This window comes from Oryx dammah, unplaced genomic scaffold (genome assembly GCF_014754425.2).
Source record: "Oryx dammah isolate SB20612 unplaced genomic scaffold, SCBI_Odam_1.1 HiC_scaffold_11, whole genome shotgun sequence".
Lineage (NCBI taxonomy): Eukaryota > Metazoa > Chordata > Mammalia > Artiodactyla > Bovidae > Oryx > Oryx dammah.
Genome location: NW_024070195.1, coordinates 1,554,676 through 1,574,487, shown reverse-complemented (window position 1 = coordinate 1,574,487; position 19,812 = coordinate 1,554,676). Strand labels below are relative to the sequence as shown.

At 50.8% G+C, this 19,812-nt stretch overlaps 1 protein-coding gene across 4 annotated transcripts; it reads left to right on the top strand.

Moving 5' to 3' along the window:
• Positions 1-2,387: 2,387 nt before the first annotated feature.
• Positions 2,388-10,976, top strand: SERPINB9 (serpin family B member 9). Of its 4 annotated transcripts, none has more exons than XM_040249446.1 (7): positions 2,388-2,487; positions 4,055-4,239; positions 5,673-5,810; positions 6,135-6,252; positions 7,518-7,660; positions 9,159-9,314; positions 9,536-10,976. In XM_040249446.1, exons 2-7 carry the CDS (start codon positions 4,072-4,074, stop codon positions 9,935-9,937), a joined length of 1,125 nt encoding a protein of 374 aa, XP_040105380.1. In that variant the 5' UTR covers positions 2,388-2,487; positions 4,055-4,071; the 3' UTR covers positions 9,938-10,976. The 4 variants fall into 4 exon arrangements, with proteins under 4 accessions (XP_040105380.1, XP_040105384.1, XP_040105383.1 ...); XM_040249450.1 differs by having other exon boundaries at positions 2,393-2,564; XM_040249449.1 differs by lacking the exon at positions 2,388-2,487 and adding an exon at positions 2,495-2,639.
• The last annotated feature ends 8,836 nt before the right edge of the window (positions 10,977-19,812 follow it).

Genomic DNA, 19,812 nt, shown 5'->3' with positions numbered 1-19,812 from the left:
CACGTCCGCGGTAGAGGACAGAGCCCTCTTGTCAGGAGCGTGAAGGCCCAGAGCTGAGGACGAGCAGGCAGAGGCCCTGGCTCCGCGCACAGCGGGGGTGAGCGTCCTGCTGGCTCCCAGTGGAAGCGCCCTCAGCGAGGCCTGCAATGCCTAGGCCCTGAAAGTAGCGTCTCTGAGAGCAGGCAGAGGGCAGGGCACCTCGTGGTGGGCCTGCGGGCCTCCTGCCTCTCCTCCTGGGGACAGAGGTGTTCCCCGGGCATCTGCCCTGACGGCTGCGAACATCAGGGGAGGCTGGGGCCGGCGCTGCGTCCAGGCGGCGGCTCCTGGATCAGGGCTCACCTGGACGCCCCGTGGAGAGAGAGGCCGGCAGCAGGACGAAGCCCCCTGCCTCCTGTCCTTCCTTTGGACACGTCGAACGAGGCCTGGCTCCAGATGGCTGGATGCTAACTCCTGGACAGGTGGACAGCTGGCGCGGGGGCCCAGGGATGTCCAAAGCTGCAAGCCTCTCTGGGAAGAAGCACCCCATTCAGGGGACTGGGGGACCCCGACACCCTTCTCTTCCATTTCAGCGTGCTGAGTCGAGAGGCCTGCCTCTCCTCTCACACACCACCTTCTGACTCGGAGGATTGTGCGTGACACAAATAAACAATAAATCCAGCCACTGGCGAGGAGATAATTGAAATGAAAAACCATATTAAACGAGTTTAGGGCAAACCGCTCTTTTAAAGTCTCTGCTTGCCCTGGGGGTTTTCTGTCTCACCCTTGTGTTCGCAGGGCAGGAACATCCGAGACTCTGGGATGGGTCCTGCAGTGTTTCTGCAAAGAAAACAGTCTGTGGAGCCCACCACGCACGTGCTCTGAGGTGGGGTGAGAGCTGGGCGAGGGGTGCTAAGACAGGTGTGCGGGATCTGACCGGTTTTCCAGGTGGAAAAACCACTCACATGTGAGAGGTTCTGAGCTGGGACAAATCCGGAACCTGAAGTCACGTTCAGGAGGTGAGGGAGTAGGGAGCCGACTGCCCAGCACTTCACGTGCGGAACCCGGAACCGCCGGGCGCCCTTCTCTGGGTTCCGTGTGCTGGGTGCAGGCCCTTCCCGATCTGGCCTGGCTCGGATTTCAAGGCTCCTTCCTGCCACTGTCTTCTCCTCAATCCCCTCCAGGACACATGTACCTTCCCCCCACTGCCAGGACCTCCCAGGACATTCTCAGAGGACCTGTTCTCTGACATCCCCGAGAAGACCCGGATCTAAAATGCTGTTTTCCTCTGCGTCTCCCTGAAGAGCTTTAACATTTGTGCATAATCGCATCCCCCAGGAAGCCTCACCATCCATTTAGAAATGTGTCCAGACATCGCGGTTGATGGTATGGACACAAAATCAAGTCAAGGAGAATGAGGCTGTCCTAAGGCCGGTCACCTAGTGGAGAAGGAAATGGCAACCCACTCCAGTATTCTCGCCTGGAGAATCCCAGGGACAGCGGAGCCTGGTGGGCTGCCGTCTATGAGGTCGCAGAGTCGGACACGACTGAAGCGACTTAGCAGCAGCAGCAAGGCTGGTCACCTAGCGGGAACCATATAGAACACGGAAGCTCCTCGATAAAGTCCGTAGAGTGAAGTGTCTGCCGGGGACTTTCTTGGGGAATTTGTGTGTGGCTGCCACCATCTAGATGTTTTCTCGTTACATCTAGGAGGTACCTCTGAGCGCTTCTGCTGTTCTCATCACCTGGGAGGCACCTCAGGTCAGAGGTCGTGTCCTCAGCCAGGTGCCCAGCTCCCAGCCAGTGCCGCGCTCGTGGGAGAGGCCGAGACGTCCCTGCTACTTGAGTTGACAATCTTCATTATGAAGGATGGAGCACTCATGGACGAAACCAGTTTAGAGGGAGAAAGGCCTTAGAAAGTCAGGAAATCTTTGCAGAACAGGGCCATGCTCTGCATTGCTCTTTGTAGGCTGCTGAGAAATGGCATCTGAGTGCCCGCAGGCAGAGCTGCAGGCACGGTCCTTTGCTAACAATACCTGTACAGGATTACTGAGCTGAGAGTTAGGAGGCCAAGAGGGACTGACCTTGGTGGTGGTGGGAGATGGTGCTCTGACGGGTGACCCAGACCTGCTGGGGTGCGCTTGCCAGAAACCCACTCTGTGTCTTCTCTAGAGCTGAAAGGCAGATCAGGAAATAAAGACTTTGAAAAACCTCCGCATCCTGGAGGCCTGGATCCGCACACCCTGACCCCCACTCCCCACTCCCGACACTTACCCACCCCGCGACTCTTACCCCGGACTCCGACCCCCATACCCCACCCCCCGGACCCCCAACCCCACCTTCCGCATCCAGGAGGCCAGAACGGGAGCTCCCAGGGCAGTGGGCTGAACCTCAAGTTGTGGGCGGGGCGGGGTTGGAGGCCGCCCCGCCTTCGAGCTCTGTTCGCGGGGCCACCTGGACCAGAGGCCACTCCGTGCTGGGAGCTGTCAGCGTCTGGAGCTGAGGAGGCAGGTGAGCCCCTCCCTCGCGCGCGAGAGAGCTGAAGGGGAGCGCCAGCGGGGGACTTGGGCTCAGGGCACATCTAGACGGTGGGGATCGAGAAGCCGCTGCGCTGCCACCTGGAGGCAGAAGGGTGACTGCCTGGTTGAAGGATGGGGAGCTGGGTAAGCGGAGCTTTCAGAGGTCCCAGCGCCTCGGAGGGGCTGAAGGGGCTCTCAGGTCTGGCAGGAGGATGAGCCGTGTCGGCCAAGTGTGTTTGAGCCCCAGGGCTGGGCCAGGCAAGAGCCCGAGGGGAGGGTCAGGACCGCCTCCGCCTGCCGCAGAGGCAGGAGGTGGGGCGTGGGGACACTCCTGTTCTCAGGCTCCGAGCGGCAGCAGGGAGAACGTGGGCCAGACCAGACGCGGGGTCAGGGCCAGCCTGGCTGGAGAGCTTTAAGGGGACAGGAGGCGAGGCTTGGTGGTGGCTGTGGGGGGCTGGAGCGGGCCGGGAGGACACAGGGGCCTCTCAGGGCCTGAGGCCACCCCAGGAGGGGCTGGAGGGTCTCGTTACCAAGGAAAGACGGCCACAGGTGGGCTGGGGGCTGATGGCCGTGCCATGTCTGGTCCATGTCCGGTTTCAGGTGGGCCGGGGCCACCCCGCCCGCCTGCCTGACCCCCTCTGACCTCTCCTGCCTCTCCCACGGCCTCAGTGCTCGCCCTGGCTGCACCCCATCACCCTGACGGTCCTCTCCTGAACACCTGTCTTTAGTCCTTTCTCTCCTGTGTCCCTCAGGACCCGGTTTCCAATGTCAGGCTCGGTGTCCACTGGTGGCTGTTGAGGGAAGGAAGGAGGGAGCCTTCAAAACCTGTTTCTGTTAAGAATTGAACTGAAAATTTTAAAGAAACGCACAGAGCTTGGGCCCCACGTCCCGTGTCCGAGGGTCCCTGAGGGCTGGGGAGCGGAGGGCAGGCGCCCTGAGCTGGGCCGGGGTTCAGGGACACTTGCTGCCCATCAGGACCCGAGGCCCGGCTCGGACGGGGCAGCCACTGTAGGTGGAAATTCCTCGCTTCACAGCCCATTTCCTCCCGGCTTCCAGCCTGTCTGGCTCCAGTTCATCTTCTCAACCATTTCTCAGCTATCAGCTGGGAAATGGGGAGACCTGGTCTGCTTCATAACTGACCATCTCTCTGGGGTTCCTCAGGAGTATGTGCAAGGATACACGGGGCCTTGTGGGGACCAGGCAGAGGGCCGACAAGGCTCTCACGTGGGGTCTCTCCCCTCCTCCCCTCTGGCCCTGTCCTCCCCCTTCTCAGATGGGAAAGGACTGGACTTCACTGCTCCCAGGAGCCCAGCAGTGAGTGTGTGGGGAGGGGGGCACCCCCGTTAGCCATTGCTGTTCATTCCCCGAGGCTCTCAGCCTCTTGACCTGCTGCCAGGACCACACATAATAACCTTAACCTTGGACTTTCTATTAGGATGGAAAGCACCCATACACGGATCTTGCTCCGTAGACTATTTTACACTCCACCCTGAAAGGACAGTGTCCTGTTTCAGGTGGACGGTTTCAGAGTTACTGAGGGCCTTTCTCTCTGCTCTCAGACTCCAGACCTGACCTCATGGACGTGCTCTGTGAAGCAAATGGCACCTTCGCTCTCCGCCTTTTAAAGGCCCTGTGTGAAGAACACCCTTCAGGAAATGTGATTTTTTCTCCTGTGAGCCTCTCCTCGGTCCTGGCCATGGTCCTCCTGGGAGCCAAAGGGGATACCGCTGCCCAGGTGGCCCAGGTGAGCTGGGAACGGGGACTCTTTCCTGTGTCCTGTCCGCTCGCCCGGCTGCAGACTGCCTTCTCCAGGCCTGCCTGTGGGAGGGTAGGGTTGACGGGGGTGCAGACGCTGCTGCCTCCAGAGGGGCTGGGGATGCCCAGACGCAGAGGACGGAGCTGAGGTCTCCGTCACCAAGGTTTTTCTTGGGTAATCCTTCTCCAGTTAATAGCCTGGATGTGACTATCAAACTTTTGTCTTAATACTTTTATTTTTGCTTAGGAAATGATAACGATTGCTTGAGATCTCAGCAGCTGAGCTCTTTCTCAGTTTCAGAGTACTGATTTTGTACTAAAACGTACAGCTGTTCATTGGTGAGAAGGGTAGGTTAATAGGTATTTCAGGTCAACGATATACCACCGTGCTTTCCAGCTGAATCAGGGGATAAGCGGAAATGTGCAAAGAAGGTGCAAAGGCGTGGGCTTTTTACCTGTAGAGATGCTTAGGTGGGAGTTAGCCTAGATGAATAGCTACTCAGGAACATCCACTCCAGTCTGTCTTGTCCGCAGGGAAGTGTCTAGAGCGGACAGGGGAACGTGTTCAGGAGTCGCCCAGAGGCCGGGGGGGGCCTGCGGTGCACACGGGGCCCGGGCGCCTTTCTGTTTCACTCTGCCTCTCCGTTCCTCTGAGAACCCTGGACAGTAGCGATTACTCATTGTAATAATTTCCCAGCTCATATGTGAGGGGGTGGAGGTTGAGGTGTCGAGAGTGGTTCTTTATTTCTGATGAACTTTAGGATGTTTAGGCCGGCCCATGAGCCCTAGAGGAGCTTCGTGGGGGAGCCCCCAGCTTGTCTGGTGTGACGTGGAGTGGGCCTGGCCTTCCTGTGCTGAGGTCACAGGCCCTTAGGGTGGGAACTCCGCCTGGCTGCCTGGCACATCTCGAGAAGGGCTCCCAGCCTGCGGGCTGTGGGCTCTGGGCGGACTCTGGAAGCATGGTCTCTCCCACTGTCGTTGTTCATACTCATTTCTCCTCGGATTTTAATGCCTTTATGTGAATCTTTTTTTTTTTTTTTTTGGTGAATTTTTGAGTTAAGTTGTCCTGCATTTAGGCACACTCACGCTTTCCTCAGGAGGCACGATTTTAAAGCTGCTCCTTCTCTGCGTTTCTCCAGTCCTTTCATTCTTTCCTCGTTACTTATCTTTAAACAAGGGAGATAACTGAGACAGAAAAGCCAACTCTTAGGCGTTTCTGTTCTGCATTCTGTATCTTCCCCCGCCCCACCCCCCACCCCCCCGCCCCGTCGTCTTGCCTCTCTCTAGTATGTACTAAGTCCACACGTAAAAGTCGTGTCCTTTTAGGAATATTTTGTGAAGTATTTGAGAAAAAATGTTGGTCACAAAACTTTCAGAAATTGAAAGGCAATATTGATCATTTTAAATTACTTATCTCGATAGGTGCTTTCCTTAAACACAGAGACGGACTTTCACCAGGATTTCCAGCAGCTACTTGCTGAACTGAACAAGCCTGACCCTCAGTACTTGCTCAGGACGGCCAACAGGGTCTTTGGGGAGAAGACGTGTGAATTTCTCTCTGTAAGTTCAATCAACAGAACAGTACAGGTTGTGATCAAAATGTAGAGTGTGAGAGAGAGACCCCAGAGAACTGATACTTATGAACATGATTTTTAAACCTTGTAATTCTCTAACTGTACTTTGAATTAGTTGAAATTTGACTATTTCTAAATGCATTGGTCCATTATGATTATTCATAGCTGAGTTCTTAGCTGTTTATAAAGGCTGATCTTTTCATATCTAGCAGACTAGGATGATCACCTTTAAGGGATTAATGGTTACTTTAATGTAATATATATACTGTTCAGAATTTTGGAAACTCACTGACCACTCTCCTCTCCAAAGACCTTTAAGGAAGCGTGTCTTCGCTTCTACTATGCTGAGCTGGAGCAGCTCTCCTTTGCCGAAGCTGCAGAGCTGTCCAGGAAGCAGATCAATGCTTGGATCTCAGAGAAGACTGAAGGTCAGTGCTCCTTGGTGGCCGCCCGCTTCCGCTCCTCCTGCTCCTCTCGCCCCTGGTCTTTCTGATGATCAGCGCTGTGTTGCCTGGGCCCCATGGGCTATCTGAACGTTAATGGACTTGCAGAGGTTCTAATCAGATGCTGGGGTTTTCAACAGCAGAGACTTCACTGTGTCCATTCTCCCCGGAGCAGAGTGACCGGCAGGAGCAGACACTCACAGGCCGGGCTTGCAGGTTAACACCTCACAGAGAAGCATCGTCTCCCTCGGGCGTGTGTTCGCACGTTGCTGAATGCCCCATCTCTGTCGGAAGGAGCCTGGGGCCGCCTCTGAACAGCCTCTGTGGCCCTCCATCACACCAGACTGACCCTCTCCTGCTCCTTTCTTGTCTCCTGCCTCCACTCCTGTCCGCAGATGTGATGAACCTAGTCCTGCGACAGGCCTGCTGCAGACCCTCTCTCGGGCTGATGGTCCTGCAGACTGAAATCACTGCACGGGGGCGGGTTGAGCCTCTTTCGCTTCTGTTCCGCAGGGTGTCCTGCTGCGGCCGTGGCCCCCTGATTGCCATGTGACGTTGGGCCCGCGCAGGCCCCTCTGTACCAATTACACGTGGTTCCACTGAGAGCAATGTTGTTTCCGCTGGTATGTGAACCAGCAGAGAGCAGGAGGTTGCCTTTCCTTCAAGACTTAGCCATCCTCGCCCTGTTTCTCCCCTGCCCTCTGGAGGCGTGAATTAGCAGGGGTGCTCTTAGTTCATTGAAAAGGCTTGACTTGATCTCCAGGGGAGAAAGGAGTACCTTTCGCATGCTCCCTGACCTTCTCTGAGAATGTCTGGAGGATCAAATAGTGAAACCTTTGCTAGAGGCTTTTAGAAGTTTGTCCTTGTGCTGATGGCGTGCCCTCTGAGCCATTCATTGTGGCCTCCTGTGACAAGTCTCCGTGCTGTCCTGGAAGGCTGGCCCTGCATGTGGCTTCTCCAGCCATAGCCTCTCCAGCCCACCCCTTGTTTCCTGTTTGTCTCCGCCCACCTGGAGCAGACTTATCCTTGAGTGATGAAGTGGTTCACGCCACCCACTTTGCAGAGGTCCTGAATGATCATAAATGCCACCCGTGTGTGTGGGTCCCGTGTAGAACAACCCAAACTGGGCAAATCTGAAACGAGGACTTTGGTTCTAGACTACTAATCGGGATTCTCCAATGAGCCTCATCAAGGGCATTTTTTTTTTTTTTTTTTTAAATCATGCTTTGTATTCTCTACTTCTCCCTAAGGTAAGATTCCAGAGTTGTTGCCTCCTAACTCCATTAATGCAGAGACCAAGCTGGTTCTGGTCAACGCTGTCTACTTCAGAGGGAGGTGGAGTGAGGAATTCGACAAGGCGAACACCAGGGAGATGCCTTTTCGAGTAAACCAGGTGGGGGAAGCTTCTGAACATCCTGAGAATTTGGTGGAAAAATTGAAAAATTTGACTTTGTAAGAGCATAAATCATTGGTTAATAATAAGTTGAAATGTCACACATTTCTGAATGAAGTTTTAAACTCAGTGGTGAAGAACTGAAGGGATAAAAAACACTTGTTGCCTTTAGCCTTTTGCATTTTGTCTTGCTCCTAGAGCCTTGACAATTTCTCATCAAGTCAGTGCTGGATGAGTGTGGCCATCCTACATTCAGCCTGAAAGCTTAAGTTTTCCTTTTAAGTCCAAATTGCTCAGATAGAAAGCAAAAAATGAAGACGAAATCCAAATTTTAAACCCCCACAGGTGTTAGGAAAGTGTGATCTGGGTATTACTATGATGGGGGGTGGGGGTGGGGTCTGCAGAGGGAAAGAATAAGAAAATGTATTTCTGTAATCAATTATTTTAAAAATGAGAATAAATACAGACTTGATTTGCTATTAATTAATCATCAGAAATTCAGTAATCATAGCTTTCTAATAATAAAACTTACACAGACCTTAGTCTTGCTATTGAGGTATAATTTCAATTGAGACAGGCATTAAAATAGTTTGTTAATCACTCCCCCACAGCCAGCCCTTATAAAAATACCATTTTAATGCAATTCAGAAATTTATAGGAGTAAAACCCTTTTCTTTGAATACGGTAAATAATCAGCCTTCTAGTTGCAGCGTGGGAGGGGAGCCCAGCTAGCCATCCACAGCTGGCATGGAGTTTAGAAATTTGTTTTAATCTTTTTAATAGATGACCTGTGTCAACTTTTTAAACTGAATTTAGTAAGGGTAGCATTTCAGTCAACTTCTGTGTACATATATAGCACTTCTGTATTTTAAAAAGTTATTTCCTCCAATTAAAGTTTCAGAATTGGTACAGTTGGGTTTAAATGCATGAAGACCCATATAGTTCTTTTTTTTTTTTTTTTGACCGTGCAGCACAGCATGTGGGATCTTAGCTTCCTGAGCAGGAATTAAACCTGCCACCCCTGCAGTCTAACTTCTGGGCCCCAGAGGACCTCCCTTGCGGCTCCTTGCACTTCTCGTCACACTGTTTTATGAGCCTGTCTACCTTTCTGGACTGCACTGCTGTGAAACTCTAAGGTTTCATAAAACATTTTTCTAATTAAATAGCAGTGATTTTCATCAGATTCTATTGTTTCATTAGATATAGTTACCGGGCATCTTTTAGCTCTGGAAATCTGACTTCCTTTCTGAGCACAGCAGAGCACCATGTTTATTTTGCTGAATGCGCCATCTTTCCCAGGCCAGCACCGGTGCGCTGACGCCAGGTGCCTTGTGATGGGAACAGGGAGAAGCTGCTGGACAGTTCGTAGCACTAACCAGGGCAGGGACGCCTTTCCATCGGGGGTTCTGCACGCGCCTCCATCCACCACCTCTCCCGGGATGGCGCCGCCTCCTCCGGTGCTCTGTGTCTGACTCCGGGTCATCTGTTTGCTCTGCAGAAGGATCAGAGGCCGGTGCAGATGATGTTTCAGGACAGGGAGTTGCGACTCGCCCGCATAAAGGAGGTGCAGGCCCAGGTGCTGGAGCTGCCGTACGCGGGCGAGGAGCTGAGCATGCTGGTGGTGCTCCCGGACGACCACGTGCCTCTGAGCTCGGTGAGTGTCCTGCGCGCCCTTCCTGCCCGGCTGGCCCTCGAGCCCCTCCTCCCGCTCTGGGGCGCACTAGCTTGGGTACCAGCGCACAAGCTGGCACACTTGTCTGCCAGGTGACTCGAGGATGGGGGGTGGGGGGTTGGCAGTGGCGCTGTCCCTCCGAGAAAAGAGACTCAGGGCTGCCTGATGTTGCTGAACCCCAAAGTCAAATTCTGGCCTTTCAGGTGGAGAAACATCTCACCTGGGAGAAGTTCCTCGCCTGGACCCAGCCTGACTCCATGAAGAAGACCCAGGTGGCTGTCTTCCTCCCGAAATTTAAGCTGGAGGAGACCTACAACATGCTGTCGGTGCTCCCAGGCCTGGGGGTGGTTGAGGCCTTCCAGCTGGGCCGGGCTGACTTCTCAGGCATGTCGCCTGGGAGAGGCCTGTGTCTGTCTGCCTTCGCCCACAAGAGCGTGGTGGAGGTGAACGAGGAGGGCACGGAGGCCACGGCCGCCTCCGCCGCGATCGAGTTTGACTGCGGCATGGACCAGCCCCGGTTCTGCGCCGACCGCCCCTTCCTGTTCTTCATCAGACACAACGGCTGCCGCAGCACGCTCTTCTGTGGCAGGTTCTCCTCCCCGTAGGGGTGTACGCGCCGCGCCTGCCCTCCCTGCCCGCTCTGTGTCTCCAGGGCCTGGGCAGCTCCCAGCCTGAATGACCCGCCAGCACACCCGTGCTTCTCCCCCAGGCTGACCCCCGAACAGGGATCGAGGGCCAGTAGACCTCAGTGAGACGCAGCCTGAATCCCGTAGGATGGCAGGCAAAGTGCTCCGTGGGCCACAGGCTCACTTCCCACTCGCTCCTGGGGGCGTTTCTTTCCGGTTGTACTGTGTTCTCTTCCTGGTCACCTGCTGTTAGCCTGTTTCGGTATTCATCCAGGCCACTAGCTGTCACTACCGTTTGATAGAGTTCCTGGTGCTCGTGCTTTTTAGGAATGTTCCATTATGCATATTAATTTTTTTGGCTGTGTAGCACATGGGGGTGTCAGTTTCCTGACCGTGGATGGAAGCCATGGCCCCTGCGGCGGAAGCTTGGCTTCCTTTCCGTTGACCTGCCTGGAAATTCCCTCTTTAATGCACATCTTATCTTTCTTTGACATTCACTGGTCATCATAAATACTGCCAACCCTGCATCAGGCCCTGGGGAAGGAAGTAGGGGGTGTGGACCTCTGACCGCTGCCCCCATGGTAGAGGTAGGCAGCTCTGAGGACCACCCGGCTGGACTAGGTCCTGGCTCTAGGTGCCCAGGTGCCCACTGGAGGGATCGCACGCTTCCTCACGTTGCTGTTTCTCCACTTCCAACTCTAACGGGAAAAATCACATTCAACCCTTAAAGCTCATTTCCACTGTCATCTTCTCTGAGAGTTGTTTCCTTTCCTGCATAACCAGAGGTATGCCTTTGTACCCACACTGCCCCCTGGGAGATGGTGCATCTCTGACAGTAGCTCTTTGTATATTGCCCGTCTGTGTTTTCCGGCTTTAAGACCCTTGGGATGGGGCTATGTTTTACGAATCAGGGTGTCACTTACAGTGCATGGGTAAGCAATTAGATGATGAGCTCTGTGACTTTAGAAAAAAAAGATTAGAAATCAGTTTTTCTAATTGATAAATAATAAAAACAATTTATTAAAAAAACAATTTATTGAGGTGAAATTTATAAAACCTAAAATTACCATTTAAAGTGAATGACACACTGGTGTTTAGTCTGTTAACACTGTTGTTCAACCACCACGTTGATCTAGCTCCAAATATTTTTCATCACCCTGTATCCACTAAGCAGTTCCTACCCATTCCCTGCTTCTCCCAACCGGTGGCAACCACCAGCCAGCTTTCTATCTCCATGGATTTTCCTGTGCTGGCAATTTCCTGTAAGCTGAATCTTTTGTGTCTGGCCTCTTTCGTCTCACATAATGTGTATTAAAAAGCAGGGGCATCACTTTGCCAACAAAGGTCCTTATAGTCAAATCTATGGTTTTTCCAGTAGTCAGGTACAGATGTGAGAGTTTGGACCATAAAGACTGGGTGCCAAAGAATTGATGCTTTTGAACTATGATGTTGGAGAAGACTCTTGAGAGTCCATTGGACTTCAAGGAGATCAAAACCGTCCATCCTAAAGAAATTCAATCCTGAATATTCATTGGAGGGACTGATGTTGAAGCTGAAGCTCTAATACTTTGCCTACCTGATGTAAAGAGCTGACTCATTGGTAAAGACCCTGATGCTGGGAAAGATTGAGGGCAGGAGGAGAAGGGGACGACAGAGGATGAGATGGCTGGATGGTATCACCGACTTAATGGACATGAGTTTGAGCAAGCTCCACGAGATGGTGAAGGACAGGGAATCCTGGCGTGCTGCAGTCCATGGGGTCGCAGTCAGACATGACTGAGGGATTGAACAACAACAAAATGTGTTCAAGATTCATCCATGTTATAGCAGATGTCAGCAGTTCATCCTTTTTTTGTGATTGAATAATATTCCATTGTATGCAAAGAACACATATTGTTTGTCCAACCATCCACTGATGGACATTTGGTAAGTTTCCACTCTTGGTTCATTGTGAGCAATCCTCCTATGAACATGCATATACGTGTATTTATTTGAGTATTTGCTTTTCATTCTTTTGGGCACATTACTAGGAGAAGTTGCTGGGTCAAATGGTGATTTCATGTTTAACTCTTTGAGGAACTACCAACACGCTTTCCACAGTGGCTGCTCTCCACTCACCTTGTATGAGGGTTCCAGGTTCTTCACAGTCTCACCAATGTCTGTTGTTTCCTTTCTTTTAAAAGTATTAAAAGAAAGTGGGTAAGAAGTGATACCTCACTGTAGTTTTCATTTGCACTTCCCTAACATCTAATACGGAGAAGGCGATGGCACCCCCACTCCAGCACTCTTGCCTGGAAAATCCCATGGGCTGAGGAGCCTGGTGGGCTGCAGTTCATGGGGTCACTAAGAGTCGGACACAACTGAGCAACTTCACTTTCACTTTTCACTTTCATGCATTGGAGAAGGAAATGGCAACTCACTCCAGTGTTCTTGCCTGGAGAATCCCAGGGACGGGGGAGCCTGGTGGGCTGCCGTCTATGGGGTCGCAGAGTCGGGCACGACTGAAGCGACTCGGCGGCAGCAGCAGCAGCAGCAGCGTCTAATAATGTTGCGTGTCTTTTCACATGCTTACTGGCCATGTGTATGTGTCTTCTTTGGAGAAAAGTGTGTTCAAGTCCTTTGTTCATTTTTCCATTGGGCTGTTGGTTTTTTTGTTGTCGAGTGGTAAGAGTTCTTTCTGCATTCTGGATGTTCGGCCTTTATCAGCTCTGTGATTTGCGAGTACTCTCTCACATTCTTTAGGTTATATCTTCCCTTTCTTGATAATGTCCCTCGATCCACAGAAGTTTTAATTCAATGAAGTTGAGTTTATCTATTTTTTCCCCTTTTGTTGCTTATATTTTTGGTGTCACAGCTAAGAATCTATTGCCTTATCCAAAGTCACGAAGATTTACAACTGTTTTTTTTTTTTTTCTGAGACTTTTATGGTTTTAAGTTTTCTATTTATATTGTTAATCTATTTGATATCTGTGATATGAGGTAGGGGCCCAACTTAATATTTTTGCATATTTCTTTGTGGTGTTTTATTGATGAGCAATAATTTCCCTGTAATAAAATTTAGGCTTTCCCTTAGTGATTTCTACCCTGCTTTCTGCTTTCAGTATTGGAATTACCCTCCCACTGAGAAACCAGTTAGTCACCTATTTTTCTTCTATATTTCTACTTTTTAAACCAATTAACTGTTTAATCTGTCACTACTTTTTTGTGTTGTTGACATTCAGGAGAAAATATGACTTGGTTTATTTATAAATAACCAAGTTCTCAACACTACTTGTGAAACAATCTGCTTTCCCCCAGCCATCTATTGTTTTCATCTTTATGCTTCCGTGCAGTTGCCTGAAAAAAACAGCAACCTAAAAAACTGAGTTATGTTTTATTTTGGTGGAAATTCTTAGGACTTGGGCCCCTGAGGCAGCACCTCAAGTGACCTCGAGGAGGTGGAGGTCAGAGCCAGGCTGCATAGAGGCTTTGCAACAAAGGGCCAGTAGTCTTCAATGCCAAAAGTTTTCTTGTAAATTAAAGAAAACCAGATAATCCAAGTTAAGGGATTTTAATTCAGTGCTTTTCCATGTATAGGGAGATGCAAGAGTCTGGCTTGCTGACATCGCTCCTGTGCCGCGTCCTCAGCTCTCTGGGGCCAAGATCCTGTGTTTCCACATCCTGAGTCGCTCAGGGCTCACCGTGGGGAGTGGCTGAGGTCTGCTGGCTGCTAACGGCAGGTATTCTTCCCTTCCCGAGCTCCTGTGGGGCTCACCAGGCGACGCTGGAGGCCCGCAGTCACTGATGACGGGCATCCTTGTTTACTGACGCGGCGGGAAACATTCTGTTTCTTGGTTGAAACACCAACGTAACAGTCACTGAAGACTCAAATCATATAAATATTCACCTATATTTTTCTTTAGCATTTTTGTGATTTTATTCTTTGTTATTAATTCGCTTTGGAATTTATTTCAAAGTAACGTGAGAAACCGATTTTTAAAAAACTTTATTTTTGATTGAAGGATAATTGCTTTACAAAATTGTTTATGAAGAAACCAAATTTTTAAGGTAATAAATTTTTTGTGTTTATTAAAAATAGTGAGGATATTAGTTAATTCAGTTGTCTTGAATAAAGACATGATGAAGCGAATGTGAAAGTCGTTCAGTCGTGTGTGACTCTGCGACCCCATGGACTGTCCAATCCGTGGGATTCTCCAGGCCAGAATGCTGGAGTGGGTGGCCTTTCCCTCCTCCAGGGGATCTTCCCAACCCGGGGATGGAACCCAGGGCTCCTGAATTGCAGGCGGATTCTTTACCAGCTGAGCCCCCAGGGAGGCCCAGGGTGTGATGGGATTTCCCCCAAAGGCCTGCGTGACCAGCAGGGAGCCCAGGGGGCGCTTGAATTGTCCTTTTACTGACTCACCCCTGCCGGCTCACACAGGCATGTGGCCACGGCGCTCTCCTGAGGGCTTGTCCTCACGGCACTTCTGTGGGCTTGCGGTCAGGAGTTGCTGATGCGGAATAAAGGTGTCTTGTCAAAACCAGTCATAGGCTGTTGTCGGTAACTCAGCAATTCAGTTTGGCAGATCGGTGGCCCTGTGGCCTTCCTTCTGACACGTAACTATGAGGGGGAGGGAGTGTTACAAGCGCAAGCAAAGGATCAGTTCAGTTCAGCCCCTCAGTCGTGTCCAACTCTTTGTGACCCCCTGAACCGCAGCACACCAGGCCTCCCTGTCCATTACCAACTCCCAGAGTCCACCCAAACCCATGTCCATTGAGTTGGTGATGCCATCCAACCATCTCATCCTCTGTCGTCCCCTTCTCCTCCTGCCCTCAATCTTTCCCAGCATCAGGGTCTTTTCCAATGAGTCAGCTCTTCTCATCAGGTGGCCAAAGTATTGGAGTTTCAGCTTCAACATCAGTCCTTCCAATGAACACCCAGGACTGATCTTTAGGATAGACTGGTTGGATCTCCTTGCAGTCCAATGGACTCTCAAGAGTCTTCTCCAACACCACAGTTCAAAAGCATCCATTCTTCCGTGCTCAGCTTTCTTTATAGTCCAACACTCACATCCATACATGACCACTGGGAAAAGCAAAGGCTAATGGGTGCTAAAGGCAGCTGTTGCAGGGCTGGGGGTGCAGAGAAGCAAACTTAGTTATAGACACGCAGTTAGGAGGAGATAGAGCAAAAAACAAAACCAAACCTAGGAATGTTCAGGCCTGCTCCTTCTTCTCCTTATCTTTCCTGTTCTTCCTTTTCTCTGAGACAGGAGGTAGGTGTACAGACACTTGAGAGATTCTTTCTCATACCAACCAGTTACCAGTGGGGTGTCCAGAATTCCATTCAACGTGTACTCACTGCTCGCAGTTAGTGTTTCGTTACAAGTTAAGGGCTCAGGAGGGGGACTCCAGTGCCAGTGGGGAGGCCAGGTTACTGCATTCTTACCAGCTTACTGCAGCTTCAGCCTTCCCACAGCCCACCCCTTCCTGCTTTGATAACTGGCCGGAATGACTCACAGAACTCAGGAAGACGCTTTCCATGCCATCATAGTTTGCCCTGAGGAATAGAGCTACCAAGGCCGGTGTGGGGAGGGCCGCCCGGTTTCCAGGCCGTCCCTGGGCACCACCCTCCGTGCGTTCACCCACCTGGGAGTTCCCTGGGCCCCTCATTTAGGGGTTTCCTGTGAGCCTGATGGCTTCATCGTCAGCCACGTGTTTGGCTCAGGCTCCAGCCCGTCTCCCGTCCAAGGAGGTCGGGGGTGGAGCTGAAGATTCCAACTCTCGGATCACCTGGGTTTTAGGAGTTCTGTGCCAGGAACTGGGGACAAGGACCAAGTGTGCGCTTTATTATATCCCGACCTCAGTGAAAACCGCCTCTTTAGGAGCCTGGAAAAGGACGGGGTGACTAGTGACGGGTCAGGTGCCAAGTGAGCACCATGCAGGATGTCCCCCTGTGAAGGACCGTGAGCCCGCCTCCCAGTAGAAGGGGCCGAAGGGCCCCAGCGGCGCCCCAGTACCGGGCACAGGGCGGCCTCCATCCTCTTCACAGCGTGGTCCTGCATGGGGCACAGGGCGGCCTCCATCCTCTTCACAGCGTGGTCCTGCAAGGACCACAATCTGCTTAGAGGCTGGCTGGCTCACCAGCGTGCCATTTTTAGGTTTTTCACATCTCAGAAAAAGTTATCGACTCTCTAGGGATTGAAAGTGAAAGTGGCTCAGTCCTGTCCAGCTCTTTTGACCCCATGGACTGTGGAGTGGGTAGACTTTCCCTTCTCCAGAGGATCTTCCCAGCCCCGGGAAGAACCAGGTCTCTTGCATTGCAGGCAGATTCTTTACCAGCTGAGCTATCAGGGAGGCCCATCCTCTAGGGATTAGAAAGTGAAAGTGAAGTTGCTCAGTCGTGTCCGACTCTTTGTGACCCCGTGGACTGTAGCCTACCAGGCTCCTCCATCCATGAGATTCTCCAGACAAGAATATTAGAGTGGGTTGCCATTTCCTTCTCCAGGGGATCTTCCCGATCCAGGGATCAAACCCAGGTCTCCCGCATTGCAGGCAGACACTTTAACCTCTCAGCCACCAGGGAAGCCCAAGGGATTAGAAGGATTGTTTTAATACTGATCTTTCCCCTAGGCGTTTAGAGTCTTGCCTTTAGCTGTTTTATCAGAGCCAGAGGCATCCAAGCCACTCATACACGCCTGGGAGGCAGAAAGGGCTAAGCGGAGAGATTTAATTTTACTGTTGTTATTAGGCGTTCCATGAATATTTCTGCCACACATAAAATGGTGAGATTACTACATAAGGGAAAGTGTTCTAGTTTTAATTATTCCGGAAGACATAAACAGAAGTTTTACAGCAATAACTCAGCAAGTGAGTTTCCGTTCAGTAATGAGCAAAGCAGCGACATGCCTCATTGCTCAGTGACGTGCTCACAAGCGCCAAAATCTGCCCAGTATTTGAAGTGTTTCCTCCTTTGTTTAGTTGAAGAGTTGATTCACAATATTGGGTTAGTTGCTTGTGTATAGCAAAGCGATTCAGTTACACACATATATACTCTTTTTCATAACAGGTTATTACAAGACGTTGAATATGGTTCCTTGTGCTACCCAGTAGCACACTGTTATTTATCTAGTTGACATATAGTAGTGTATATATATATATGTAGTGTGTTTATTAAGACATCCCTGGTGGCTCAGGCGGTAAACGTCTGCCTACAATGCAGTTCAATCCCTGGGTCAGGAAGATCTCCTGGAGAAGGAAATGGAAACCTACTCCAGTATTCTTGCCTGGAAAATTGCAAGGACAGAAGAGCCTGGTGGGCTACAGTCCGTGGGGTCACAAAGAGTCAGACACGACTGAGCGACTTCACTCAGTGTATTTGTTATCCCTTTTTTTTAAGCTTAGTTTAACAAATACACTGAGTGTTGACTTCTGACCCAGATGCTGGGATATAAAAATGAGAAGAAAAGAGAGAGAGAGAATGATCGCTGAGTCCTGCAGTGCAGGAGACTCAGGAGACACTGGTTCGATCCTTGGGTCAGGAAGATCCCCTGGAGAAGGAAATGGTGACCCACTCCATTACTCTTACCTGGAAAATCCCCATGGACAGAGGAGCCTGGTGGGTGGTCCATGGGGTTGCAAAGAGTCAGACATGACTGAGGCAGCTGAGCGCGCACACATGCGCACACGTGCACACACACACACGATCGTCGACTCATGTTACGGGTGGGAGGGACTCCACCCGACACCAGAGCCCGCCTCCCACTGGGAGCTACCTCCTCACCGGGCATCCTCGGGGGTCCAGCAGGACCCTCCTCCCAGGGGTTGTGCAGCGAGGACTGACTGCTACAGTGTCTCCCCAGCCCTGGGGGCGGCGCCTGGGACACGCCAGCTCCTGGGGAGTCACGGGTCCAAGCACAGACCCCCGCCTTCCGTGGGATCCTCGCCGACACTCCCATACCTTGCGGCACCTTCTCCCCCCGACACGATCCCGCCACACCTGGGGAGGCAGGGTTCTTTCATCCTGCTGGCCCCTCGGTCCCCAAAAGCTCTGCCCATGAAGCCAGAGACAGCTACAGCCTCACCACTCCCAATCTGCCCATTTCTTGGACAGATAGTTCTCAGTTTTATGAACTACTTAATATTGTTCTTCTATTCATTCCCAACTTCTTTTTGAAAAGATTGCAGTTTGCATTCTTGCAGAGACAACAGCTGGAACTCGCCAAACTCCTACTCGTTAATACTTTCAAACACTCTGTGAAAACGCAGGGATCACGTGCCAGAGTCCAGCGCCAGCAGCCAGGGAGTCAACCTCAAGAGACGGACGGGCGATGATGATGCAGCCTGACTCAGTACAGAGCTCCCTTTTTATTTCAAGCTTCAGGTTCTCTTTTATACTTTGACAAAAGCATTAGGTCAGAGGTTTGACGTTTTTAGTTTCCCCCACCCAGATTTACTGTACTTAACTTGTGATTACATTGTAACTCATGCTACATTCCTCAGTTTATTTCTTATCTTTCTAAACCCTGTTTGCCCCTAGCATCTTAAGATCATTATCTCCTAAAAAGGCTTCTAGCTATTCCTAATTAATCCTAAACCCTAAACTCAGCAAACTTCTTTTGCCATAAACATTCCCCTCACAAACAGGTCTCAGACAATAATCCTCCCCATGGCCTCAAGCTGCGGCCTCCGTGCTCATCCTGGGACATTCTTTGTAAAGATCCTTGAACAAATGTCAATGGTTATTTTATAGATTATTTTCTGGGCACAACTGTAGAAGGCTTTGTGCTTTGTCATGCTTCTCTCAAGCACCTTAACATTCTTTCCAGCCAACTCAACCGAAGAAAGGAAAGAACAAGTCAGAATCACAAGGACTAACTCCTTCATCCCGGGGCCGTGCCTGTGAGATGAAGAGATGGGGTTGGGGCCGTGCCTCCATTTCGTCAGTAATGCCTAACGCGGCTCCTGACCATCACTGTTTGATGGCAACAGCAACCGTATGTGAACTTGGCTTCTAGGCGTGAGGACCACAAGAGTTTAAGGAGGCGGCCCTCAGCTCACCGCGCATTCTTGCGTGAGCTACCCCGGTGTCTGTGGTTTAATATTACTGAGATCCATTCCCTTTCTTTTCTTGTTCTTTTCTTTTTAAAAACAAAACTGTAGAGGTATTACCTCTCAATTCAGTTGATTTATTGACAAAACGGGTCCTCCTTAATGCTATATACTCCAAAGGAAGCTGTCTAAAGAGTTTGATAAATGAAAAGCATAATGGAGAAAAGCTTTGTCAATTAGCAAGACAAGGCTGAGTCAGCTTGTGCAGAAATTGCCTAGAAACACTGGGGTCCTGTTACGGGCCAAACTGTGTCCCCTCCAACCCCCAGGACCTCAGAATGTGGAAGTGGAATTTGGAGATGCCTTTAAAGAAGTAGTTAAGGTAAAATGAGGTCACACAGCTGGGCCCTGAGCTGATATGACTGCTGTCCTTTTAAGAAGAGGAAACAGCACAGATGCCTAGAGGGAAGATGACGAAGACACTTGGAGAAGATGCCCTCTACGAGCCAAGGAGAACAGCAGTCAGAAGGATCCAGCCTTCCTGGCGCCTTGATCTTGGATGTCCAGCCTCCAGAGCTGAGATGATAAATTTCTGTTGTTTAAGCTCCGGAGTCTGTGCTACTTTGTTTTGGCAGTCACAAGAAAACAGTTTCAGATTCCAAGAATCACAATGATTTCTTTTGGGTTTCTCCATGTAAATAAGTGCCTAAGCACAGAAAAGATTCTGTTAATTTGCATCATATTAATGTTCCTGGTCAAGTTTATATTTTTAAGATGTTTTTTTCCTCTTTCAATCAGCTGGTGGCAATCATCTGGTTTCAGTT